Source organism: Mobula birostris, chromosome 11 (genome assembly GCF_030028105.1).
Source record: "Mobula birostris isolate sMobBir1 chromosome 11, sMobBir1.hap1, whole genome shotgun sequence".
NCBI lineage: Eukaryota > Metazoa > Chordata > Chondrichthyes > Myliobatiformes > Myliobatidae > Mobula > Mobula birostris.
Window position 1 is genome coordinate 94084214 of NC_092380.1, and position 27954 is coordinate 94112167.

The 27954-nt window shown below is 39.2% G+C and overlaps 2 protein-coding genes across 2 annotated transcripts in view; one reads left to right on the top strand and one right to left on the bottom strand.

The window, feature by feature from the left end:
• The window catches only part of ano3 (anoctamin 3), a 586826-nt gene that overhangs the window by 106826 nt on the left and 452046 nt on the right, over positions 1-27954 (bottom strand). Inside the window, exon 14 of the mRNA XM_072272723.1 lies at positions 26320-26380. Coding sequence (XP_072128824.1) covers positions 26320-26380 — 61 coding nt within the window. The remainder of the gene's footprint in view (positions 1-26319; positions 26381-27954) is intronic.
• LOC140205258 (uncharacterized) lies at positions 4499-27186 on the top strand. Its single transcript, XM_072272722.1, has 4 exons — positions 4499-4691; positions 11860-12697; positions 15758-15928; positions 25984-27186. The coding sequence occupies exons 2-4, from the start codon at positions 11899-11901 to the stop codon at positions 26154-26156; spliced, it is 1143 nt and encodes a 380-aa protein (XP_072128823.1). The 5' UTR covers positions 4499-4691; positions 11860-11898; the 3' UTR covers positions 26157-27186.

Here is a 27954-nt window from a genome sequence, read left to right on the forward strand (position 1 = left end):
GCATTCCACAGGGATCGCTCCCTACACAACTCCCTTGTCCATTCGTCCCCCCCATCCCTCCCCACTGATCTCCCTCCTGGCACTTATCTGTGTAAGCGGAACAAGTGCTACACATGCCCTTACACTTCCTCCCTTACCACCATTCAGGGCCCCAAACAATCCTTCCAGGTGAGGCAACACTTCACCTGTGAGTCGACTGGGGTGATATACTGCGTCCGGTGCTCCCGATATGGCCTTTTATATATTGGCGAGACCCGACGCAGACTGGGAGACTGCTTTGCTGAACATCTACGCTCTGTCCGCCAGAGAAAGCAGGATCTCCCAGTGGCCACACATTTTAATTCCACATCCCATTCCCATTCTGACATGTCTATCTACGGCCTCCTCTACTGTAAAGATGAAGCCACACTCAGTTGGAGGAACAACACCTTATATTCCGTCTGGGTAGCCTCCAACCTGATGGTATGAACATCGACTTCTCTAACTTCCGCTAAGGCCCCACCTCCCCCTCGTACCCCATCTGTTACTCATTTTTATGCACACATTCTTTCTGTCACTCTCCTTTTTCTCCCTCTGAATATACCTCTTTCCCATCCTCTGGGTCCCCCCCCCCCTTGTCTTTCTTCCCGGACCTCCTGTCCCATGATCCTCTCGTATCCCCTTTTGCCTATCACCTGTCCAGCTCTTGGCTCTATCCTTCCCCTTCCTGTCTTCTCCTATCATTTTGGATCTCCCCCTCCCCTTCCAACTTTCAAATCCCTTACTCACTCTTCCTTCAGTTAGTCCTGACGAAGGGTCTCGGCCTGAAACGTCGACTGCACCTCTTCCTACAGATGCTGCCTGGCCTGCTGCGTTCACCAGCAACTTTGATGTGTGTTACAAAGCATTGTTTATAGTACAGTACTGTGCAAAAGTCTTAGGCACATACAGCGTGCCTAAGACTTTTGCACATTAAAGTATTTGTCAACGTGGAGAGGAGAGTGAATTTGTAAATCTGGCAGGAGCAAAGGATATTAGGAGTGGCCAGAGTGGGTCACCACAGGAGGGATGTAGGACAGGTGGCAGAGCAGAGCTGTGGCAGAGAGAAACACGGATGCAGACACACCCAGTCCTGAGACACCATGCAAGATCATTTAATTTCAAGCAATTGATTTACTGATCATTACAGAATGTCTTTCTGTTTCTTCCGGCTCCCACCCCGCACCCCTTCCCAACTATGATTTCCCTTTCCCTTTCCCTGCCCCCTTCCCACTCACAGTTAACAATAGGGACCCATATCAGAATCAAGTTTATCATCACTCACATATGTCATGATTTTTTTTTGTAGCAGTGATACACTACAAAGGCACCCTCAATATATATACTGTATAATCATGTCTTTGGAACATTATGAGTTTTCCTTTTTCTGTCTACATGCTATCACTAATGTTTTTTCTTTTTACATGTGCCCTTATGCAGATCAATGTCTAATTTCTTTGATAATGCTTCCTTAGATTACTTTTGAGTGTTTATCTCTGTAAAAGGCACCATTTAAATGCAAGCTGTTATTACTGAGATCATATAAAATGTGCTATATAAATGTAAAAAATCTCTCCACTTCAACATGGAATGTTAAATGAGAGGCACATTAACAAACACGTGACTTACTTTAAAAGTACCGTTTAAAATTAGTGAAATTCTGCAGTTATTAGTACTAAGGAATATAAAATGTAGCTAAATAATTAGAGAAATTTTCAATCAAAACTCGGTGATCAGAAAAAAATTCATTTTTATTGATTCTGATGTTTAGGAAGTTGGTGAAGCTTTACACCTTCTCTCAAATCTAGGAAATTCACCTACCTATTGCTTTGTCAAACAGATATGATAGGAAAAGATACAAGGCAACAGAATGGTGCAATCTAACTCTCAGCTTGAGACTGTGAACTTATTAATTTTATTACTGGAACAAAGATTCCAGCTACAAAAAGAGAAAAAATAATATTCGGTTAAGCGGCCTGATAGTGTGCTTGTGAAACAAATAGAAATTAATGAAATTGTAACATCAATTGCTGACTTAAATCTCGCTCTCTTATCAAGAAGCCATCTATGTTTGTTTTAAGAATAAAATTCTCCCTCCACTTCCATTCAAGGAAGAGAGTTCGGGAGACTCATGACCCTCTGAAAGATAAGCCTCCTGTCTATCTCAAATTGCCAGAACATTATTTTTGACCAGTGACTAACTTTAGATTCTCCCAAAAATGGAAATATCTATCTACAGTAACCCCATCCAGTACCTGCAGGATTCTATATGCTTCAATCAAGATACTGTTCATTCTTCTAAATGCCAACAGATACAAGCCAATTCTGTCCAACTTTACTCATAACACAGCCTCGTCAATCCGGGTATTACTGTAGCAAATCTTCTCCAGTGCATTAACAGAATTAATACTGAACATGGTGCTCCAAATGTGGATTTACAAATACCACAAATAAATGATGTATATCTCCTTGTTGTTACATTCAGTTCTGTCAGTACCTATATCCCACTTTATCCACAGCAGATAATATTTATTTAAAGAACTCCAATTTACTGGTCAAATTGATTTCCCTTTCACAAGTATATGTGACCTTTCCTGATTATTAAAGCTGAGCACTTTGAAAGATTTGGGATGTTTTTTTAAAAAGAGCTTCTCATATTTTTTCTTCACTGATATTAAGGTAACTGTCCCCCTCCATTTTTGAACAAAGGAGTTCAATTTGCTTGGAGGTTGTGACCTTTTGACCCAATTTTCATTACTGAAACAAGCACTACACATTGATAAAATCACCACATATTCAAAATTCAGTGGGAAAGTGAAAAAATATGATAGAGTGAATGATGACTGGAAGTGCTGGGACCAATTTCCCAATGAACAACAATCACACAGGAGATCATAACAGCCACTCTTTACACAAAAAAAATTGACCACAGAGGATCCAGTTTCTAGAGAAATCAATCAGAGTCATTGATAAAACTGAAGGCTTAGAAGGCTTCAGAGAAGTTTATCTTTTCAAGGTGAGCATCAAGATGCAAATACGTTCTTAACTTCATTAATATCACTGAAAAGGCAGCTATTTAATGCCCATATCATGTTGCTGTTACAAATGTGGTTGTGTGCCTTATTAAGCCCATAAGGCCAGAATTAGCCCATTGAGTCTGCTCTGCCATTCCATCATGGCTGATTTATTAACCCTCTCAACCTATTATCTCCCCATAACCTTTGATGCCCTTACTAATCAAGAACCTATCAACTTCCGGCTGTTTTGCTGGTATTTGAAGGTTTTTGATCTCTGGATTGGTATTTTAACAAATTGGTATTTTCCTGTTGGTGATGTTGGCAGCACCTGTATGAGTCGCAACACAGTACAACACTGGATAGGCCAGTCGGCCTTTGATGCCGTGCTCATCTTGAGGCCACTTTATATTCAATGCTCTCCTCTTGTATATCATCCTAACCCTCCATTCCTTTCATATTTATTGATCTGTCTGTAATAATCTGTAGATTACTGATTCCACTGTTACCCCGGTAACCTATTCTGGGTACCTACCATCACCTTTAAACTTCATCCCCCTCTAACCTTAAAGGTATGTCCTCTGGTGTTTGACTTTTGATCATAGGGGATTCACTCATGAAAACTTTCAACCTCGGTAAAGTTATTAAGAAAGTTGGTTCCCTGAGGTCAGCAAGATTAAGACAGACAACATTACCTTTACAGAGAGCTTAGGAAACAACAAAATATGAAAGTCAGAGAGTAAAATAGAGGTCATGAATGTTATTTGAGGTGAGAGAAAGGTGTGAGACTTGGGAAAGAGTGAGTATCTTAATAATCTCAATGGAGTAAGTACTTAATGTGAGTCTAGCTGAGGAGAGATTGCAGTTTTGGACTCTATGGTATGGTACCTCATCAGTGAAGGTCTCCATGTGTTGATGTAGAATTCTTCTGCAAAGCATTGTATGCATGGATGACAATTACTGAAGTACCATTCAAGAATGTATTGCAAATGCTCCTGGTGTCAATTGCAATGAATAGGGCTAAACTACTATAGTTAACACACTTCATGGACCTTAGAGGGAATGCCTGATTTTCCTTGATGATTGTCTTCTGCTGGAATTGAATTTAAGTAGCATATGTCAATAATAGTATATTACCACAATATAGCATACAGGACAAATTCTTTTTTAAAACTTGAGAAGACACTAATCTAACCAAAATTCTTAAGAGTGTTTTGTGTATTGCAGTGGTTTTAAATCGAGCACAGCACACCAATCACTTCTACCTTATTGAAAATCTGTATCCACCAGCACTGCTAACAAAAGATTTGCTATTTAGTAGACTAATATTACTTGGCCAGGGTGCTGATCTAATTAACTAAACAAAAGATTATGCGTCACTGAAATATTTCAGCACAAAATTGTAATGCGGTTAAGTGAAAAGAACACACCCATCTTGCCTGTTAAGTATTTGCTGTACACATAAATGAATGCACTCAAATGGTTGATCAGGTTTATCCAGTTCTGACTGTAAGAAGTATCCACACCTGCTAACTAAATTCATTTACTACTCCACTGCTAATGCAGTTGTGCTCTCCTGAACTACACAGGACGTAACTAACTTGGAGACACCAAGAACTCCTACAGGTTTTTCCCCTGAATCACATTGGCTGAAAGAAGGTAAGTGCTCTCTTAATTGTTATTTCTACAGTTTGGTTCAGTTTGAAGCAGTTTGAACTGTGGAACAATTTTCTTATACCTGTTCAATAAATTAGTGCCAACTACAGTTGTGGTGTATGATTCCTGCTTGGAATACACACACTAACATCATGTAAACAAATTAAATCTGCAGGGCACATAAATGACAAACTTTTTCTTCCACCGTTTACAAAATCTTCATGTGTTGAAGAGAATAACAGATTTTCCAGTTGTATGTTTACACACAGGCCAAACGCTGAATACTACTAAAGAATATTCAGGCTATGACCTTGTCTCTGGTAATTATTAAATGAAGTATAGATTATGTGTGGATTGACTTGTCACTAAACCTCTGCTATTGCTTCCCTTGATAAACCTGCTTAGTTTAACTCGGAGTTATAAAGAATTTAGCTGCACAAAGCAGGAAACTTCTGGTAATGTTTGTGATCTACACAGATGAGCTCGCTCTCTGCTCCCATTCTCCTACAGAGTTGCAGAATAACTTTATGTAAATAACAGCACATTCACATTTGAGAACATTTCTGTCTTAAAAAAATATAAGTCTGTGCTATAAGTGGACAGATCCACATTTTCAGAACCAGCAACATTACATCTCTTTATTGTTGCTCTCTTGACGTGAAAGTAAAAATTTCCAATGGCGCATTAATAATACTTACTGAGTTGAATGTCTAAATTGATCTACATGTTATCAAATTAAGGAGTGCTTACCGTACGTACTAATACAGAAGTTGGGGCAAGACTTTGGAAAGGAGTTAATATTAACTTTCATGAGAATTATGCACTATGTGAATTGGTACAATTAACATTGATATTAGGTAGTTTTGGAGCAGATTATACCACAGGAAGCATTCAGGTGTACCAAGCTTTTGAACATCCTGCAACACTTAAGAAAAATGTCTCATATGCAATCTAATACACAGAGGATTCAATCAGATGCGAATATTATTTTATAGCTTTGCTGCAATTACACTGCAGGCATCATCTCTAAGGTCTTCACAATGCTGTGTGTTTCACAGCAGGCAGACTGATATTTCAGAGACGCGGTTACGATTGAAATTATATTGCACGCTGTGACATGATATCTTCCTTTCTTGCACTTATAGAGGTTACTTCTACATCCTGAATTTTGAGCTTACTCTTTACCATGCTGTATCTTCACAATCCCTTAATGACTTCACAATTGATCAGGCTTGGAACAGGTTGCCAGGTTAGCGCTGGAAGCCGTTAGGATAGCAGTGTTCAAGATACTTTTACATTGATGCATGAACGTGCATAGAATGGAGGGATATAGATCACACATAGACTGAAGAGACTTAATTTAATTGGGTTGGCTGAAAGGTCTTTTCCTGTGCTGAAATTTTCTATCTTATATATGTTATATATCTTTATGCTGGTTAACTACTCTGCCCAAGTCATACTATGGAGGAAGCTGTTAAATGAAATAATTAAGATTCAGCCACGAAGGCTTGTTTAAGAAGAAGACGAAGAGTGACTCAGTAATGTCCAGGGGTTTAGATTAAAAATCCTTTTGCAAGAAAGTATATCCAGGTATTCTCGATACTAGTGATCTAGACAAGGGGTACAAACAAAGAGCAGCTTGCATTTGGTGCAGGTGATGAGCTACAATGTGTAGCTGCAGGCAGTTGCAGAAGTAAGATAGTGTAAGCCAGCTGAGGGATTTCAGATACAGTCGAAGACTACAGATTCAATATGGTCAGGGATAAGAAATCCAAACGAGACAACAGTGACTGATGACTCCACACAAGAGTGAATATAATACTCCGGATAGGTTGGAGTTTAAACCCCCAGGCAGATCTAAGTAGGAAGTATGTCACAGAAATTGAGACTAGGAACAATGGCAGCTTGGCTTCTCAAAGATAGGAATAAAGTAGAGACCAAGACTACCCATATTTGGAGGATGTCATCCTACTGATAGAGGTGAGTCATTGTTTCAAACTTGGTTCTAATTGGAACTAAACAATACACTGGTATACTATCAGAATTCAGACTCAGTTAAGCATCTGCATAATGAAATTCAGAGGCAAAATACAACAGTGGTAATTAATCAAGAAAGCTTTGACACTGTCACTGAGAATTTGAATGGCAAAAAAAAGATAATTTTTCCTCCTAATCACCAAAATATCACCATGTAACAGTAAAAATTGTGAATCACATACAACAAATTTCATGTCACATGCCGGTGATAATAAACCTGATTCTGATTCTGATTAAAGTAGCATTGGTATATATGTAAAAGAGAATCATGTTGTGAGGCAAACCTGGATGAAAAGTAGGAGAAGGGCTATACTGGATCTTTGAAACATATCTATGGTAAATGTGTAGTCTTAGGCATAGGAAGGAAAGATAACTTGCATTTTTGTAGCATTATTCTCATCTTCAGGATGCTGCATGGTGAATACAACACAGTTATAAATTACTAGCTAAAAGATTTCCAAATCTTCCATGAGATCGATATCAATGGGGCCATGATACAAAGGGGTATACTACTAAAGAGTGGTATTGATAAAATGTGTAGTTTATCATACCCTAGACAGAGCAAAATGAAGAAGAAAGAAAGAATCATATATAATTTTTATAATAAAATTCTGTGATTCCGGTTCCTTAGGGGATGAGGATGTCAGGTTGAAAGGATTCATCTAGTTCAGGGGTTCCCAACTTTTTTATGCCATGGACCGATACCATTAAACAATGGGTTCCATGGATCCCAGTTTGGGAACCCCTGATCTAGATGAGGACAGCAAAAAGGATATAAGGGAATCAGGTTGTAATATCTTCCACAACTTTCAACATTAAGGGAGCTTGGCAATACAACAAGAAGTGGCGATGATGATGTGGTCAATTGTAAGATATCTAAATATATTACAGTAACTCTTGAAAGAGAAATAATCAATATCTAAGTATAAGAACAAGTTACTGTTGAGGATTGAATTGACTTTTGAGAGTAAACTGGAGGAAAAGAATTGCATGACATTCAGATAAATGCATGGGTCAAGCTACAGATTCTAGGAAGGTCAGAGGTGAGTTTGGCTGTCTGATGAGCTGGCAAATTAAATTCCAATCAACGACTAATTTGTATGTAAAGTGTATCAGGAGGTGAAAGGGGATGAAAGCTGGATCTATTGGGCTTGGCTTTGGCGTCAGGGATGGTGAACCTATGGCATGCTGTCCAAGATGGCCTGTGCAAGAATTTCGTTGGCACGCAGCACGCAGTGCTGCCCCGTGATTATAAAAAGATAATAAAAAATACACAATGATTACTTTTACTGCCAAATGAAGTAGCGAATAATTTTTTACAACCAAAGGGCAGTGAGATGTTTTCACAGAATAATGTTTCAGACCATAACAATAATATTTAGAAATAATGTTAATTTTCAATTCTTTTTAAAAGATTAATTCTAATAATATTTGAACATGCTTTCATAATGCTTCATTTATTTCAATTTGTCTCTGTATACTTTCATTAATAGCAAAGCAAGGAATATATGCAAATAAGCCACAGAATTCGTCCTCTTTCCTTAAAAAGTCCACAGTTATTGTCACTAATTCATGACTATCTCTGTTCAAAATTAACATGGCACACAGGAGAATTTTTTTTAGAAGACTCGTCAGTTTGGGCGCAGGTCTTCAAAAAGTCTTCTCATCCCTGTTGCAGGATAATAGACAGCGATAGAGATAGAGAGAGAGGGAACTAATATCTCTAGTTACTCCTTAGCTCATAGACTAACTGTATCCTAAAGATCAAGGTTAGAAAACAGATTAAATGTTCAAATGACAGGCAAAGCCGGAGAAACAAGATGCAAGCTGAACTTTTGTTTCTAATCATTGACCGATTCTAGATCTTGGCCTGGTCAAGTCTTGATATTTCAAGTTTGAATATCCCTTCATGGCCTTCACTCTATGTATTATGGTAACTTCTTATAATCTCCACACCATTTTAGTTTTTGGCCCTTAGTGTATTCCCATTTACACTGTCAAATCCAGATTCCTTGGCACCAACCTTTGAAATTCTATCCTCCTCCCCTTGAAACCTTGCTCTTTGGCTTACTCTCAGTCATCAGATGTAATATCTCTTTATACAGTAAGTCTCAGTGTAAAAATTTATTTGCTAGTGGCCACTAGCATTTTTTGTCGTTTTGTTTCCTGTGAGGCCTTGATATGGCTTAATACATTACCTGGACCACATAAATATATTTCATGAAAGATACAAATAAATGCATAAGACCAGCCAATATATAAGAAGGAATTGCTGTTGTTACCAAAATACCAATATAGCAGTCAAGATGGAATATTAGTGAAAAGTGATTTTCACCAAATTCCATCCATCATTATCAGAAAAATATGCAAGTTAACACACCATTCTGTGATCTTGATTTAGCTGAATAGACAATAATGTATTGTCAAAAATCTCTTTCCAAAGTTAGGCAATTCAAGTAAGATTAATGGTAAGACTCTTGGCAGTGTGGAGGATCAGAGTGATCTTGGGGTCTGAGTCCATAGGACACTCAAGGCTGCTGCGCAGGTTGACTCTGTGGTTAAGGAAGCATACAGTGCATTGGCCTTCATCAATCATGTGACTGAGCTTAGGAGCTGACAGGTAATGTTGCAGCTATATAGGACCTTGGTCAGACCCCACTTGGAGTATTGTGCTCAGTTCTGGTTGCCTCACTATAGGAAGGATGTGGAAACCATAGAAAGGGTGCAGAGGAGATTTACAAGGATGTTGCCTGGATTGGGGAGCATGCCTTATGAGAATAGGTTGAGTGAACTCAGCCTTTTTTCCTCGGAGCGATAGAGGATGAGAGGTGACCTTATACAGGTGTATAAGATGATGAGAGGCATTGATTGTGTGGATAGTCAGAGGCTTTTTCCCAGGGCTGAAATGGCTAGCATGAGAGAGTACAGTTTTAAGGTGCTTGGAAGTAGGTACAGAGGAGATATCAGGGGTAGGTTTTTTATGCAGAGAGTGATGAGTGCGTGGCATGGGCTGCCGGCAACAGTGGTATAGGCAGATACAATAGGTTCTTTTAAGAGACTCCTGGACAGGTATATGGAGCTCAGAAAAATAGAGGGCTTTGGGTAAGCCTAGGTAATTTCTCAGGTAAGGACATGTTCGGCACCGCTTTGTGGGCCGAAGGGCCTGTATTGTGCTGTAGGTTTTCTATGTTTCTATTAATTCAAACAGATTTTAATTCTGACTGCGTACTAACATTGCTCCTGATACACTGTCATAGTTTAGCCACACAGAAAGAATATTATCTGGTCATAGTGCACACACTGCTGATACATAATACATTGAACTTTTAGTGGGTGAGGTAATCATGTGTTTATACAGGACTAATGGCAGCGTTGATAATTAATTGTTGAAAATGTTCTCTGCCTTTGTGGAAAAAAATGTGTGTGGTGTATAAAATGGTGTCCAATATAACAAAGTAACAGCTCACATGATAAAAATAGAAAGTGATTGCCTAGATGATTTACTGTATGTTATTAAGGTACCCACTAAGTAACATCACATCAGTCACCGTCAGATTAAGTAAAATCACAACAGTCATCAATGACAAGCTTAATATTTTCAGCATTAAAAATTCAATATACTTTCTTTGCAAATATTTCTCATTGACAGTTGACGTTCATTCAGGTAAAACCACACCTATTATTGCTCAATTTTAAATGAAAAAGTTAGGCTTTATCAGAGGTTGAATAGGCCACTATTCAAGCAACCTTCAAAGGAAATATCTGAAGTTACGTACCCTGCTGAATAAGTCTTCAACCTGGAAATTAAAACATGCTGCACTGTATTTTGTGCAAATTGCATATAAAAATAGTTTTGTGGATCCCCAGAACACCTGGGAGGGAAGCAGATTTGACATAGTTATAGTGGAGGTAGATACATTGCCTTCAATCCTCAATCTTTCAATATACATCTACCTCCGCTATAACTATGTCAAATGTACTTGCCTCCCCATCTCTTGGGTGTTCTGGGTAAATGGCTAATATGGGGTGATTGGAGGATAATATAGAGTGATGTCAGAATCTGATTTTTACACAGAGTGTGGTGGTTGCACTGCCAGGGTTGCTGGTAGGGTAGGGGCATTTAAGAGACTCTTAGACAGCTACATAGACGAACGATAAGTGGAAGGCGATATGGAAGGGAAGGGTGAGATTGATCTTAGAGTGGGTTAAAAGGTTGGCTAAACCTCAGCAGCCTGTACTGTGCTATACTATATACTGAACATGTAAGTGTGAACAGCGAGCAGGAAGGTAAAGACTGCAGGAGGATTGAACAGGCTAGGAAAATATCAGCAGCACCAGATGGAATTTAATGTAGTCAAGTATGAAGTGTTACAGACTGGCAGAAAACAAGAAAAATACACAAAATGTTATCATTCTAAATGATGTACAGACCTGCTTAAAGCCCAACTGTTTGATTTTATATTGGTGTTTCCTGATCACTTCATCCGCATTCCCCACCCATCCACCTTCTATCTTAACCAGTTTCACCCATCTGTCAGATTGGGCTCCTTCCCCTCTCACCACCTTCTTATTCTGGTTTCTGCACCCTTTCTTTCCAGTCCTGGTGAAGGACCCTCACCCTGATACTTCGACTGTTTATTCCCCCCCATAGATGCTGCCTGATTTGCTGCGTTCCTCGAGAACTTTTCAACTATATCTCTATTTTCTGTCTTCCTAAACCAACTTGATGTTCTTGCTGCTACCCTTTAATCCCATTCTGAGCTCTGCTCACCATCGTTTATGTGACAATTTATCAGACATTTGCTACAAAGGCATGTAGGCAACCTCTCCTCATTCCCTTCATCAATTTCTTTGGTTACTTCATCAAACATTTCTCTGGGAATGGTGAGATACAATTTGCCTTTGGTTCATTTGTACTAACTGCTGAATGAACTCAAATGTGAGCAGCAGTTTATTAATTATTTTTCCATGATTATTGTTTCTGTAAATGTGTTCGTCTGCAAATTAGGTTTGTCACTCAAAATGCAACAAGCTATGCTACGGCTTAATTTTATTTGTTGGAGATATAAGCTAAATTCCAAAGAAACTATTATGCAAGTTTCTTAGCTGTATTTAATTTGATGATCTTTTCCAGGATTCAATTCAGCAGATATTTACCAAAGGAATCGACACAATGCAATTGCTTCTTAGAGTTTTAATATCCTCTTGTCTAACTTGCCAACTATGGACAATTGGGAGTTCACAAAATACAACTGAATATAGTACAACAGTTTCAAAGATAACTTCTTCTGTCACTGACACATCAGTAATTACCAATGTCAATACAACTTTAGTAGAATCAACCAGCAATACTTCCACCATTACTACTTTCACAACAGGTGTGACCACACCCATGGAAAGCTCTAACACCTCACACACTACATCAGTGAAAAGCACCTCTTTACTTATATCTACAGAAACAAGTCAACACACTATAAGCAAAGGCACTACTGAAGCAGTAGAAACTACCAGCAATCCTAGTATGACCACGACAAATCTTACTGAGGAAGCAGAAAATTCTACTACGATCACGGCAAATCCTGATGTGACAACAGGAAATTCTAGTGTGACAATAACAAGTCCCAGCGTGACACCAGAAACTCCTAATGGGGCAACGGCAAATTCTAGTGTGACAACAAGTCCTAATGTGGGAATGACTAATTCCAGTGGGACAACGGCACATCCCAATGGGATGACAGCAAGCCCTAATATGACATCTAAGGTGACTGATGGTACTATCACCATAGATTCTGGATCAACAACATCCAGCAATACCTCAACAACTATCCCAGATATGAACACTGGTACAATTCCAACAACTGTACGCTCATCTACTGCCAGTACGACAATCAGTACTACAATAACAACCATCAATGATTTCACCACTATTACGACAATCAATACGACCAATGAAACAACTAACAGTGGGAAAGGTAAGACCGCTAACATAAATATAAGGGCATGTTTTGTTAGTTTATCTTCCCAGCATTGCAAAAAGCTTGTAACTCTGAACCACAAAAAAACCAAAAGAAAGAGCAAAACTCTTTTACCCAAATTCTTTGATCCAGGAGGTCATAGAGCTATAGAGCACAGAAGATGGCCTTTTGGCTCACTTAGTCTGTGCTGAACTATTATGTTGCCTTGTCCCATTGACCTACACCAGATCATAGCCCTTCATACTTCCCCCATTGGTGTACTTATCTAAATTTCTCTTGAATGTTGAAATCGAACCTGCATCCAGCATTTCTGATGGCAGCTTATTATACACTCACACCCCGTGAATAAAGAAGCTTCCCCTCATGTTCTCCTTAAGTACATCACCTTTCACTCTTAATCCATGACCTCTAGTTCGAGTCTCAATCTGGAGTATAGATCTGGAGGTACCAGGTTTGGAACCTGTACTAAAAACTTAATTTTAACTAAGGTCTCACTGATATCTTAAATTAACTGAGATTTGTAGTAATCAGCAGCTAATTAAGCTTTGCAATCTTAGCTGACAGCATTTTCAACCCATGGAAACTTCGGATTACAGACAGTTCTCAGGAATATAACCTGGGGACTGTCTCTGTACATAAAGTGAACAGTTGTCCTGTTCTGAGCGAGATGTTTAGAGATCATTTTCTGTGGTGCAGCATGGGTCAGGAAAAGAAACTTTCAACCTGTACAACTAAGTTAGCAATGTATTTGCCTCTAAAGATTTCAATCTATACTCAGTGGTTACTTTATTGGGTACAGAAGTGGAACCCGGTGTGGTCTTCTGTTGCTCTAGCTCATCAACTTCAAAGTTTGATGTGTCGAGTGTACAGAGGTGCTTTTCTGCACACCATTGTTGTAATGCATGGTTAATTGATTTACTGTTACCGTCCTGTCGGCTTGAACCCGTCTGGCCATTCCCCTCTGAACTCTATCTTCAACAAGGCATTTTCACCCACGGAACTGCTTCTCACTGGATGCTTTTTGTTTCTCACACAATTCTCTGTAAATTCTATAGACTGTCGTACATGAAAATCCCAGATCAGCGGTTTCTGAGATTCTCAAAATATCCTGTCTTGCACTAACAATCATTCCATGGTTAAAGTCACATTTCTTCCCCACTCTGAAGTCTGCACTGAACAGCAACTGAACCGCTTGACCACGTCTGCATGCTTTTATGCATTGAGTTGCTGTCACATTATTGGCTGATTAGATATTTGCATTAACCTGCAGGTGTACAGCTGTACTTAATAAATAGGCCACTGAGTGTACATTAATGCAAGAATGGAAAAGCCAAGTAATTCAGAGTGTAATATTTCTCTTTTTTAAAAGAACTATTATGGCATGATTTTTAATTGTGAATCATTTGGTTACAGTTTTGATTCAACTTATAATAATACAGCACAGTCTGTGGGCCTCCGGCCAACAGGGCCCTGACAGGTCTGAGAAAGTGTTTGCTATCAGTTTCATTTCACTGCACTTTCCCATTGGCCTTGTACCAATTTCTTTACTTAGTGTCATCTGGTTTCAACTGTCCTGCCCAACTACTTTATAACATGATCTATGTTCTAAAATGACAAAGCATTTTTAAATTTGAGCATGTTCTTCAGAAGGTCATAGAGTCAGATCTGTATGGGTGATTCTTGCAATCTGGACAGTAACCGGACAGAGATCCCACTCACCCACACCACTGACAGGACTTTAACAGAAGGGAAAGGAGGGGATGAAACTTTATCTCCTGTCAAAGCGCCAGGTAGCTTAAACTCATTTTATGCATCTTTGACATTCCGCCACACTACAAAAAATACAAAAATTATTTTATATTTTTTAGAGAGAATATTTAATTAAGATTGCATATGATTACGACCATGACTTGATTCTGAATGACTAAAAATAGTGCCTCTAGTGGACAGAGATAGATAAGGAAAATAAGACATCACATAGTACTAACAAGAGAAAATCTGAAGATGCTGGAAATCTGAGTAAAACATACAAAATGCTGGAGGAACACAGCAAGCCAGGCAGCATCTGTGGATAAAAGTACAGTTGACATTTCCGGCCAATAGAACTAGTAACTCAGAAAATGGGCTTCATTGGCTTTGCCTTCTCACCAATGGTTCAATAGTTCAATTTAATATCAAATAGTGTATACAGAATACAACCTGAAATTCTTACTCGTCACAGACATCTCCAAAACAGGAAAAAGGAATCCCAGAATGAATGATAGTAAATGTTAGAACCCTAAACCCCCTCTCACTTCCCATGCATGCAAAAGCATCATCCTTCCCCCTCCCCCCCCACTTGATCCAGCAAAAGCATCAACCCCTACCACCCACCATGCAAGTAATAGCAAAGCCCAAAGAGACCATGATCTGGAGTCCATCAAAATCTACTGTCCATCTCAAACCTTCAGTATCTTTGACTGGCTCTCTCTTTTACTAGTGAGGGAGTGAAAAATATCACTCCTACAACAACGAGAGGGTGGACCCGCAGCTTGCTGTTTCAATGTTATAATCTGCCATGTTGCCAGTAGACAGAAAGCTCTGAGAGCCTCAACCAGAAAATAGGAAAAAAAATCAAACCTTAATGTTTTTAATTTGGAAGTGACCTGAAGATCATTCTAAACTTCTTTGCTGCTACTGAACAGAATCAAAGTGAATTCATTGGACATAGTACTATTTCCCCTGGGATCAATAAAGTATGACTATGACTATGACTATAAGAAGCAACTCTAAAGCAAAATATGCTTAAGTTACTTCTTTATGAATATAAGTATTCCCAATGGGCAGTCTTGTAAATGCAACATAGGGAAACACCAATTAATATGTGCATTAAGCCAGTGAACTAGTTTTGCTTCAATTTCTGCTCAGCTGTTTATCTCTGAATTAAAACTGCTATATGAAAAATAAATTATTAATCCAGTAAATGTTATGTTGTAATTAGCTAAGGCATTAACAGTCTGCAGTAGCAGGCCAGATCTGCTGAATTTTGTAATCATAATCATTTCCATAATGTTTTAGATGCATCTCCTGCTGAGAAGAAAAATCAAGGAGGTGTGGTGATTGGGGCAATACTTGGCACCATCTTGGGTCTCACTCTGGTCTTGCTTGTTGCTTATGTGTTGTGTACGCGCAGGAAGTCAGACAACATCAGTCATCGCAGACTGTACGATGTCTTCCTGAATGACCCAGGTAAGCAGTAAATAGAACTCTGCATCAATAGTGCTGACCCTTTTACACAGCTTCAGTTAGTTATTGGGGCAAACAAAATTAATGTATTCTGCTGTTCCAAATAACTACGGGCTCCAGGTTTCCAGCAGGATGTTGGCAGGCTCCTCAGAGTCCAGGTTTCATTGGACGTAATTCATCAACTGGAACATCTAGCTGTTCAACCAATGAAATACAATAACCTGGCACAATACAGATAGAACTGAGAAGAAACAACTGCTGGAAATAGCCTATGCATGCCTCTTTACCTCAATTAATTCTGTTTTTAGTGTTTTATTTTTCTAAAATTACAGCTGGTATTTCCATGGTGTTTTTGAATGTTTGTATCACATACAATGATGATCACATACATTCAGCAACTGATGAGCCTGAGATAGTATCTTGCCAGCTTTCAAAGTTAACCTGGGACGATTTGTGGCAATCATATGGGAACTGCCTCCCAAAGGAAAACATTAGCCAGAGGGTGGTGAATCTGTGGAATTCACTGCCACAGATGGTGGTGGAGGCTAAATCATTGGGTGCAATTAAGTGAAGGTTGGTTTGTTAGGTTCTTAATTAGTAAGGGTGTCAAAGGTTATGCGGAGAAGGCAGGAGAATGGGGTTGAGGGGGGTAATAAATCAGCCATGATCAAATGGCAGAGCAGACTCAATGGGCCAATAGCTTAATCTGTTCTTATGTCTCATGTCCCAAGAGAAGAACGCTAGCATGCTCCAGGGGAGAGGAATGCTCACCAGTCAAAGGAAGATCTGCCCCATTAAACTACTGCATCTGGGGAAAATGTAAATGCTATACATAAAATATTCTAAAACTATTTAGAAGTTTTCACCATTCTGTTCCCTTTGCAAGACTGCCACACATTTGGTGCCAATACTGGTTCTTTCTCTACACTTTCACGTCATTCTTTGCTTGAAATATTTCTCCATTATATTCTTAAGAATGTAATGGTTCCTACCTCCACCGTTCCCTGCTTCCAAATATTGGCTGCGCTAAAGTCAATGGAACCAAATTTCAAAATTGGCTTACAATGCAACCATTGATTATAGGTGAATTTGTAGCCATTTTAGTTTGCTTTGTTCCTGTGGTGTAGTAAAATTAGACTTCAGAACAGGAGGTCCTGGGTTCATATCTGGCTGGCTCCTTGCACATGCTGGGTTGAACATCAAGCTAGCAATATGGCCTCACAAAACAGACAAACACTAAAGAAACAGCAAGGTTGCTGCCCGATTCGCCAAAGTAGCGCATGGATTATCTTAGTTTACTAGCTCAGTTAAATGAACTAACATTGCCTGTCGGATCAATTTGAGCCTTCATAGCCCACAGCAAAGCCTCTCATAACATACAAACACTATTACCTCACATCCCCTGATACTCATAGAAACCATAGAAAAACTACAGCACAGAAACAGGCCTCTTGGCCCTTCTTGGCTGTGCCAAATCATTTTTGCCTAGTCCCACTGACCTGCACACGGACCATATCCCTCCATACACCTCCCATCCATGTATCTGTCCAATTTATTCTTATATGTTAAAAAAGAACCCGCATTTACCACCTCGTCTGGCAGCTCATTCCATACTCCCACCACTCTCTGTGTGTGAAGAAGCCCCCACTAATGTTCCTTTAAACTTTTCCCCCCTCATCCTTAACCCACGTCCTCTGTTTTTTTTCTCCCCTTGCCTCAGTGGAAAAAGCCTGCTTGCATTCACTCTATCTATACCCATCATAATTTTATATACCTCTATCAAATCTCCCCTCATTCTTCTACACTCCAGGGAATAAAGTCCTAACCTATTCAACCTTTCTCTGTAACTGAGTTTCTCAAATCCCGGCAACATCCTTGTAAACCTTCTCTGCACTCTTTCAACCTTATTTATATCCTTCCTGTAATTTGGTGACCAAAACTGAACACAATACTCCAGATTCGGCCTCACCAATGCCTTCTACAACCTCATCATAACATTCCAGCTCTTATACTCAATACTTTGATTAATAAAGGCCCATGTACCAAAGGCTCTCTTTACGACCCTATCTACCTGTGACGCCACTTTTAGGGAATTTTGTATCTGTATTCCCAGATCCCTCTGTTCTACTGCACTCCTCAGTGCCTTACCATTAACCCTGTATGTTCTACCTTGGTTTGTCCTTCCAACGTGCAATACCTCACACTTGTCAGTATTAAACTCCATCTGCCATTTTTCAGCCCATTTTTCCAGCTGGTCCAAGTCCCTCTGCAGGCTCTGAAAACCTTCCTCACTGTCTACTACACCTCCAATCTTTGTATCACCAGCAAATTTGCTGATCCAATTTACCACATTATCATCCAGATCATTGATATAGATGACAAATAACAATGGACCCAGCACTGATCCCTGTGGCACACCACTAGTCACAGGCCTCCACTCGGAGAAGCAATTCTCTACTACCACTCTTTGGCATCTTCCATTGAGCCAATGTCTAATCCAATTTACCACCTCTCCATGTATACCTAGCGACTGAATTTTCCCAAATAACCTCCCATGCAGGACCTTGTCAAAGGCCTTACTGAAGTCCATGTAGACAATATCCACTGCCTTCCCTTCATCCACTTTCCTGGTAACCTCCTCGAAAAACTCCAATAGATTGGTCAAACATGACCTACCACGCACAAAGCCATGTTGACTCTCCCTAATAAGTCCCTGTCTATCCAAATGCTTGTAGATTCTGTCTCTTAGTACTCCCTCCAATAACTTACCTACTACCGACGTTAAACTTACTGGCCTATAATTTCCCGGATTACTTTTTGATCCTTTTTAAACAACGGAACAACATAAGCCACTCTCCAATCCTCCGGCACCTCACCTGTAGACAGCGACATTTTAAATATTTCTGCCAGGGCCCCTGCAATTTCAACACTAGTCTCCTTCAAGGTCCGAGGGAACACCCTGTCAGGTCCCGGGGATTTATCCACTTTAATTTTCCTCAAGACAGCAAGCACCTCCTCCTTTTCAATCTGTACAGTTTCCATGATCTCACTACTTGTTTCCCTTAATTCCACACACTTCATGCATGATATGTCTCTAAGGACCCTCACCATCCTGGACATGCCCTGTTCTTGTTACAATCATCAGGGTTGAGGCACCAGAGTCTGAAAACCCACACTCAATGACTCAGAAACAGCTCTTTCCCCTCTGCCTCAGATTTCCAAACAACTTATGAATCAATGACCACTATCTCATTATTCCTTTTTTATTGTCTTATTTAAAGTAATTTGATGTCTTTGCACTGTTCTGCTGCCACAAAACAACAAACTTTACATCGTTTATCAGTGATAGTAAATCTGATTCTGATTCTTGTTCTGAATTTAATTCAGTGCCTGCTACCCATCCTATTTCATGGCTTTCTGAAGTCTGTGGACAGAGCAACTAGAAGAGAGGTCATACTGAATCTATAACTGGGCAAACAGTAAGTTAGGTGACAGATCTCTCTGCGGGCAAGCATTTCGGAGATAGTGAGCACAAGTTCCTGACCTTTAGCACAGCCACAGATAAAGATAGGAGTAGACAGTATGAGAAAGCATTTAATTGGGTGAGGGCTAATTATGAGGGTATTAGGCAGGAACTTTGGGAACGGATGTTCTCAGGGAAAAACATAGTGTAAATGTGGAGGCTGTTTAGGGAGATTGCAAGGTGCTCAGAATAGATTTGTCCCAATGAGACAGGGAAAGGGTGGAACATTTAGTTAGGAGGAAGAGGGCAGTGTAGTTAAAGTTTTTGAAATCAAAAATCAGACAGGGGTCTTCAGAGTTATAAGCTAGCCAGGCAGGAGCTTAAGAAAGAACTTAGTAGAGTTAGAAGGGGGCACGAGACGCCACTGGGCAAGTATAAATTATGAAAAACCCAAGACATTGTACATGAATGTGAAAACCACGAGGATGACTAGAGGGAAGGTGGGACTGATCAGGGGTAAGAGAGGAAGCATGTGTCTGGAGGTCCTTAGTGTACACTTAGCTTCAGTAGTCAACAGTGAAAGGGATGTTGATGAATGTAAGGCTGGCATGCAACAGGCTAATGTGCTAGAGCACATTGAGATTAAGAAAGTTGGCAGTTTTGAAGATTCGGAAAAATGTAAGAATACTTAAGTCCCCAGGGCCAGACTGGATATACCTCAGGTTTCTATGGGAACCAAAAGAAGAGATTAATAGGTTATTCACGACAATCTTTGCAACCTCCCTGGCCACAGGATGAGTAACAGGATTGGAGGAATGCAAATGCTGTTATGTTGCTCAAGAAATGTAATAGGTATGTTATAGACCAGGTAAACGTAATAGAGGAATTACAGACCAGTGAGCCTTATACCAGTGATGGGTAGTCTAATAGAAGGAATTCTTAGACGACAGGGTTCATGAGATTTGGAGAAGCATAGTTTCATTAGGGATAGCCAGCATGGCACATGGGAAAGAGTCCTTTTGCCCACCAAGTCCACTTCGACTGCTGAGCACCAATTTACAAGAAATCTACACTAATCCCATTTTATTCTTGACAATCCCCATCAACTTCCCCCTGATTCTAGGGGCATTCATCCACACACTAGGGGCAATTTACTGTGGCAATTTGACCCTCCGAAGTGCATACCATTAGTAGATGGGAGCAAACCAGACCACCCAGAGGGAAGTCAAATGTGCAACATGCAAACTCCTCATGGGCAGTACACGGTCACCAAAGCTGTGAGGCAGCAGTGCGTCACAGCCGCTGTGCAGTGCGCTGCCCACTTCTTGTCCGCAGCTTCTTTTGTTTCTCTGAATTGTGATCCCATTACAGAAAGGAGGAGAAAAGAGAGAAGGAGGCAGAAGGAGAGAGGATGGAAGATAAGATAGTTCGGGTGGCTTTAGCATGTAGCAAATGAAATAACGTTGCTTTGCACTAATATTTAGAAATAACTAATCTAAATATCAATGTGCTTTGTAGTATCTGGCAGATAAAGAGCAAGTTTGGGTCATTATGGAAATGAATCAATGCAACTTGGTTTTTTCTAACAGAATCCTCAATAGATTAAATGCAGAATTAGAGCAAAGGGGCAATACATATGTCATTTGGCCCATCACAAAATAAGGGAGGCACTTTCAAGCTTCATTGAATGTTTGTTGTAATTGTCATTTCTTGGTATTTCAATTTGTAAGAGAACTGCCCACACAACCCTGCTTTTGAAAAAGAAGCAGACAAAAGAACATTATACATTCGTGATTCTGCTGAAGCAATTCTTTGCAATGTATAATTACACAGACACACAAAAAGTACAACCTGCTACAAGTCAAAGTTTATCGACGTTCAGAAAAAGCAATGTAAGATCTTTTCAAGTTTGGCACCAGAAGTTAAAGGCAACAAAGAAGATCTATCACGTCTAAGATTAATTTCACTTTTTTTTAAGACCTGGCAAATAGATCCTGTTTGTATTATTGCAATGATGCGAACTGTATCCACGAAGGGAAAAAAGTTATTTCGTATAGTTTGACAGGTATTGTGTGAAACACACTTTATACTTCATTTATTGTCTAGGTGGGCAATCCATCCAATCCCATTCTCTGTTTTGTTCTAAGACTTTGCAATTTGTTTTCTCTTAAGTACCTACCCAACACTTTATTAAAAATCTTAATTAATTTTTGTTCAAGCTCATAACCAGCAGTTCCTCCAAACACTGGGATAAATAATACTAGATGAAAAAATCCAAACTTCCATCAGCAGTCAATTGCAATTTGATGTTCTGATCATTGTTGAAAAACCTTTCACAACTTCTATGTAAAATAGTAAGATTTTCTCACATATTTCTACTTAGATCCAAACCATTTTACATTTACAGAGCATTTTTCATGAGTTCAGGAATGGCAAAAGTCATAAAGGCTAATAAATTACCTTTTCAATGTAATAGGAAAACAGAAGTGATGTTATGCATAGCAAGATCCTATTAACAGCAGTAAATAAATAGCTAGGTTATCTGGTTTAACTCCAGTTAAGAGATAAAAGTTGGACACACACGCACACTTTTAAGTGTCACACAAAGTGCTGAAGTAAATCAGTAGATCAGGTTGCATCTATGGAAAGGAATAAACAATCAACGTTTTTGGACTTGGCTTGAAACATTGACTGTTTATGCCTTTCCATAGGTGCTGTCTGACCTGCTGAGCTCCTCCAGCATTTTGTGTGTGTTGCCCTGGATTTCTAGCATCTGCAGAATTTCTTGTGTTTACATGTTTAAGCATCATTAAATTCAAGACAAGTTCAATTGCAGCCCAATGTTCAGTAATAATGTTTTTCCCCAGCAGTTCATCACGTTTTTGGGCCTTCGGATAGTTGCTGAAACTTTGCTATTTGCTTATGTCCTCATGGTAGTCTTGGCTAATGGCCTGATTTAGCAAAGGCAGCAATTTCCTGGATTGAATGGTTGGAGTTGACAGCATTTCAGTATTTCAGGCACAAGCAATGCTGGAGACTTTTAAGTATTTACTTAAGTTATTTCATTCACTGACATATAGGAATACTGAGTCACCGTCTACCCATTCTAAAACACAAAACCATACCAGTACTAGAATCAGAAAATCTTAGAAAATTTAAGACAATGAGAAGAGGACTTTAGGCACACCTGTGCGAATCAAATAAGAATTACCTGACCAAATTCGATCTTCTAGCACCTGGTGCACAGTCCTGTAGGCCACTGTTTAAATCTGATGAGGGTTTCTTCCTCTAACATTCTTTTAGGTGGAGAGTTCCAGATCACTACTGTTCTGTGTATGTTCTTCATGAGCCCCCGCAAAAAAACTTTCCACCAAAGATCAGCTCCCATGCCAGATCTTGATCCTTCTGCTTTGGGACATGGGTCCTTCCCATTTGCTCTAGCTAGGGTTTTTGTCACGTTATACATTCTGCTGTTTTCTCTCCTCAGCCTCTGCTCCAAAGAACACATCGTGCTTTATCCAGTCTTCCTACAAAGCCACAAATTCCATTCCTGGCAATATGTTTGTAAATCTCTCATGCATCCATTCACAGTCATCAGCTCTTTCCTGTCATGTGATGATCAGAAATGCACACAACTTACAGGCTATGGTCTAACTAGTGTAATATATGATTTATTTAGCATAACTTTCAGAACCTTATGTCTTGGTTAATAAATGGAAGCATCCTGCAAGCATTTGTGAACAGATAATTGACCATTCACAATCCGTGGGCACACACTGTTAATTCCCTTTATTCCTCTTCTCAACAACCTAACATTCACTGTCAGTTCTGATGCTTTGTTTCACTTTTCCTAATGCATCCAGCATAATTCTCCAGTTTAATGTCCTTTTGCACATTTTTCTGCTCACTGACTAGACAGTCTATATCTTCTCATAGTCTAAATCTTTCATCCTCACTGTCAACTGCAAAGTCACTTTTGCAAAATCTGCAAATATTTTTTGATTTAAATGATTACTGCCAAAAGCAAAGGAATGTGTAATCAGTCCTGTGCAACTCCTCTAAAGTTAGCATTTCAGCCACACAACATCCACCAACCATTATCCTTTACTTTCCACTACTTTGTCCCAGTTTTCCAGGCTTCTTTAGATTACATGAACTTTTGCTATTTTTGACAAATCTCAGATGCCAAGTAGGATAGTCTTTAAAGTTTATTTTTCTAAAATCCACTTGAAGTACATCAAACCAGTGCCTTAATCAACCTTCCTTGTTATCTTCACAAATAATTCAATTTTCATAAAGTCCCCTTTACAAATCTCTGTAGACTCCTCTTGATTATGCTGTGCCTCTACCAATGGAAATTTACCTCTTCCTTTCTTCGCTTCCTTCCTTTTAATCTGGACAATAACAAAGATAAATCATCTGGGCTGTATTAACTTGTTTTTATCTCTTCTCCCTTTTCAAAATATGATACAGCTGCTATGTTTTGTAATTTCAAAACATTAAACATTCAAAGAAAAATACAAGAGTCCAAAAAATACAGGTGTGACTTTGAGTTTACTTTTAGTGAGGTGCGCACGTGTCACATGGTGGCATCATGACGAATGCAGTTAAAGTATTTTGACATATAACCTATAATTTATTATTTAAACAAACAAGAATAGTTAATGAGCCAATATATATACAAGATTACTCAAATATTATTGAAATATTAATTACACAACAACAGTGTTAACAAACCTCCAATCCTCAAGCACCAAGCCTTCTTTTAACAACCTGGGACCTAATTCAACTCGGCCTGGTCCTGCATCTATTCTCAAAGAACATTTACTTTCTTATCATGTTTATTCCATCCAATACTTCACACTCTTTAGCCTTATGTATAACATCAACATTATGTCCTCCTTTTGTGAAGAGACTTAGAAAATATTCTTTGGAAATTCCACTCACATTTTCCATCTCCACAAATTAGTTATTTCGTTCACCCAACATTTTCTTTATTTTCTTGCTTTTCATACACTAATAAAACATCAATGGATTTTCATTAATTTTATTGGTCAATGTGCTTTCACATCCTCTTTTAGCTTTCATATTTTCCTTTTTAATTCCATTGCTATACCTCCTATGTTTCCAGGCTTTCTGTCGGATTGTGTTTATGGTGTCAGTTTCAAGCCTTCCTTCTTTGCTCATACATCTTCCCATCTAGGGGATTCTAGATTTAGTAGATCCATCCTTTCCCTTGCTGGGAACACAGTTAGTCTGACACCTTTGAAACTCTTTCTGAAGTGCCTCCTCCTCTTGCTCTGACATTAATTTATCTTCTAGTATCAGTTTCTAGGCCACTCTTCTCAGTCTAGTAAAATTGTCTTGTCCCAGCTTAAAATAATTTATCCTGTTTTATCCTTCTACAACTATCCTAAATTAAACTAAATCACAGCAAAGCGACATAAAACTCTCCACCACTGATACTCTTTCCACCTGCCAATCTTAATTTCGAAAACCAAAAACAGAACTAGCCACTACTCCCAGCCTCATCTTGTGGGTTTTAAGTATTCCAACTGAAAATGCTTTCCTGTATGCAGCTTTGAATTCTGTATCCTCTTCTCCTTTTACACTGTATCCCAGTTAAAATTATTGCAAATGAAATCCATCACTATTATGCACTTGTGTTGTTAACATAGTCAGAAATTTGCTCTCCCTTCCCCTGCTGATTGTTTGGAGGTCAACAATGCAGTTTCGGCTCCAGTATGCACCCATAATTATCCCCTGAGATGCCATTAGTGCACACTACTGGATAACAGTACGAAACAGATAATGGCATTATCAGCAGCATATTTTGTTCTCAACTGATTTTCCGATGTTTATTTTAATTAATTTCCCTATTACCCTGTGCAAAGTTTATTTGAACGGCTAGAAAATGAATTTTTGATTCTCTCTTAAATGCATATGTGCTCAATGAGTCTATCATCTCCAACAAAGTTCTGTTCTGAGTGTATAGTTTTCTTTATTTAAGACACTAAAAGCACATTCAAAGTTTGTGTTGTGTTCTTCACAGACTTTTGTTCCAGAACTATCATTCTGACCCAGAGAGCAAATAATTCCATCACAATATTCATAATGGTGTAGCAGTTTTAAAGTAGCAAACAGTACTCACACAAACAACATTAGCTATAATGTAGCTGCCATGCTCGCTATGTTATTCTTATGATATGCAGAATAACACTAGGTAATTACAATGGTCAATTAACCCACCAAGCATTGTATGTGGGAGGAAATCAGAGCACCCAAGAGGAATCCATATGGTTACACAGAGACAGCACTAGGGGTCAGGTATGAACTCAGATGACTGGAGCAGTAAGACAGCAAAGTGCTGCCCAATAACTGCCACTGCACTAGGGCAGCATCATAACAATCAGAACTATTCTACTGGAGATGTACTGACTAATTCTCGGAAGTGGGTTAATGACAGTAGAAGATAGTGCCAGCATAATTAGATTGCCAATACATCTCTACAAAATTATCAGTCCACCATAACATATTACTGTGTACATCTGCATGATTTCTAATGCAATTACCTTCTATTTGAATTTATTTACAGTCCTTCGTCTGAACACGGATGATGCTGTGGATTTAAGGTATCAGGATGGAGCAGCGTACTACAATCCTGCTGCCATGAACGACCCATCACCTTATGGCGGACAATCAGAGGGCAATGTTAACTATGCCATACAGATGGATGACTTACCGCCTTCGTATGGAAATGTCGCATAAACTAAATCACAAAACAAACATCTTAAATGGATACAAGTGAAAACCACAGGAGAGAATTTACAGATCCTTTTGCTATTGTCAGTAGTAACATCAAATAGGTTCTATCTGAAAGAATGGGTAGTTTATACAGATAAACAAACAACAAATTTGGAACTGTACTCACCCCAAAGAGCCATGAAAATGGCAAAGAAAACTGTGCCTCCATTATCAAACAAATGCGTTACCTGGAGGAAGAGAAAGGAATGAAATTCTAATTACCTTGTTATAGAAAATGGTCCTCAATCAACATACAAATCCATAGAGTATTAAATTGGAATTTCACACAACTTCTACATGTAGAGAATGGATTTTTCCTCTAATTGAGAGAACTTCTAATAAATTAGACCTTCAGTGTTTTACTTGCACATGATGGCATAGTTGACCCAGTTACACACAAGTTCTTAATATTAAATAGCATTTAAGTTTCATGAGAAGATGTGTGTTTTTGTATCAATGTTTGTTCAATGATAAAATTCCTTGTTTGCTACCAGTGCTGAACATAATTCTAACGAGCACTAGAAATGTGCTTGTACTGTGTCATAGCAGTCATCATTTTAGAAAAGGCATGGCTCCTTTGGTATGTACATCGGTTTTATGAGTTATCCATGTTGCTATGTTTTGGGAGAAGTTACATTTTGTCTTTCCATAAGTATTTTATATGGCATGATGGAAATATCACATTTAACATTCTTGTCTTTTTTGTGGTGTTCTGAATCTCAGATGCAGTGATCTTTAATGCTAACATTTTGAAACTGCTATTACCTCCATTTCAAAACATTAATGTATCCCTGCAATAATAGTTTGTATAAAAGAAGTTCTGACTTTGAGCAGTATAAACTGATTTGATACTACCTTGCCAAGGCACACTTAACTCTTTGAATAAATGTTGATAATTATGGTAACACACTACTGTTATTTCTTTGTAATATGCAATTTCATAATCATGTACAAATCTAAATTATTTGTGTTCACCATTTACAATAAATCATAAAAGTGGTATTAGTTTTTCTTGTTTTCTCCTGTTACTTATTAACTTGCACTCACAAAGCACCCTTCACATGGAATGTGTCCTTGTGCAGTTTTATCTGCACAATGTCAGAGTCCGTGAAACACAGCTGCTCTCAAACTGTGTTCTTCATGGACAGTGGGGTCTTGCTCTTCAGAACTCACCGAGTGCTCAGCACCCAGCGCTTCGGTGTCTCCAGGAACGGCTTGGAAGATGTGCGACTTTGGGGTGCAGCCCTGTGGACAACCTGATTCCTTGCCGATATTGCCAACTGAAACATCGGGGCGATCAAAACATCGAGAGAATGGGGGCAGTTGGAGGAAGCCTCTGTATTCAAGCAATTGCTCTCTCTTGATGGTGAGAGTGAGTCTATTGACTCTGGAGTCTCAAAAGCTCGAAATAAGTGATGCTGCAGACTGTAACCGGAATCGCAAGTGGTTGGCCTCCCCTCTCGATGTGGCAGGAGCGATATCTCTCTCTCTCCCTCGTTAGTGAAAGAGAAGGCCTGATGAGATGATGAGGTGTTTTTGACTGTCTATAGATCAAGGTCTCTGGGGGATTGCTATTTCTTGGTGGGTGGTGGTGGGGGGGGGGGGGCGGGAACTGATGCTTTCTACTGCAATGGTCCTCAACCACCGGGCCGTGAACTGGTACGGGGCCAAAGAGCATGTGCTACGGGGCCATGAGAAAATGATATTATTTGGTGGTATGAAGCAATATGAGTCAGCTGCACCTTTCCTCATTCCCTGTTAT

Bases quoted from the DNA above. Each gene is read 5' to 3' on its own strand.
- LOC140205258 (XM_072272722.1), top strand. From the start codon at position 11,899: ATGCAATTGCTTCTTAGAGTTTTAATATCCTCTTGTCTAACTTGCCAA. The intron at 12,698-15,757 runs GTAAGACCGCTA...ATAATGTTTTAG, and splicing joins AACAACTAACAGTGGGAAAG to ATGCATCTCCTGCTGAGAAG. The intron at 15,929-25,983 runs GTAAGCAGTAAA...ATTTATTTACAG, and splicing joins TGTCTTCCTGAATGACCCAG to TCCTTCGTCTGAACACGGAT.